This window comes from Mesitornis unicolor, unplaced genomic scaffold, assembly GCF_000695765.1.
Source record: "Mesitornis unicolor isolate BGI_N332 unplaced genomic scaffold, ASM69576v1 scaffold23782, whole genome shotgun sequence".
Classification (NCBI taxonomy): domain Eukaryota; kingdom Metazoa; phylum Chordata; class Aves; order Mesitornithiformes; family Mesitornithidae; genus Mesitornis; species Mesitornis unicolor.
Genome location: NW_010167493.1, coordinates 11366 through 11813, shown reverse-complemented (window position 1 = coordinate 11813; position 448 = coordinate 11366). Strand labels below are relative to the sequence as shown.

Below are 448 nucleotides of genomic sequence, written 5' to 3'. Positions count from 1 at the left end.
CCGTCGTCCTGATCGTCCTGTTCGCCCAGTACCTGCGGCACATCCCCATCCGCCTGCCCGGCTACCGGCGCGGCAAAGGCTTCGTCCTGCTCCGCGTCCAGATCTTCAAGCTGTTCCCAGTAGGGACTGGTCCCAACGGGTCCTGGGTGTGGGGGGTGGGGAATCATCCCCAAACCTCTCCCCATGTACTGATGGGTTTGTGAGTGATGCAGGGAGCATCCCCGGTCTCTGTCCCCGCAGCCGCAGAGCATCCTGGCCATCATGGTGGTGTGGCTGCTCTGCTACATCCTGACGCGCACCGGGGTCTTCCCCAGCCAGCCCGAGGCCTACGGCTACAAGGCCAGGACGGACGCGCGGGGGGAGATTCTGTCCGTGGCACCCTGGTTTCGGGTCCCCTACCCCTGTGAGTGATGTGGGAGGTCCCCCCAAAACTCCTTTGCCCTGGGGA

The 448-nt window shown here is 64.7% G+C and overlaps 1 protein-coding gene across 1 annotated transcript in view; it reads left to right on the top strand.

Annotated features, from left to right (window-relative positions):
- Positions 1 to 3: 3 nt before the first annotated feature.
- Positions 4 to 448, top strand: part of LOC104536174 (solute carrier family 23 member 1-like) — a gene marked incomplete at its 5' end in the record, with an annotated part of 1622 nt that continues 1177 nt past the window's right edge. Inside the window, 2 exons of the mRNA XM_010178724.1 lie at positions 4 to 119; positions 247 to 403. Of these exons, the coding sequence (XP_010177026.1) occupies positions 4 to 119; positions 247 to 403 (273 nt within the window). The remainder of the gene's footprint in view (positions 120 to 246; positions 404 to 448) is intronic.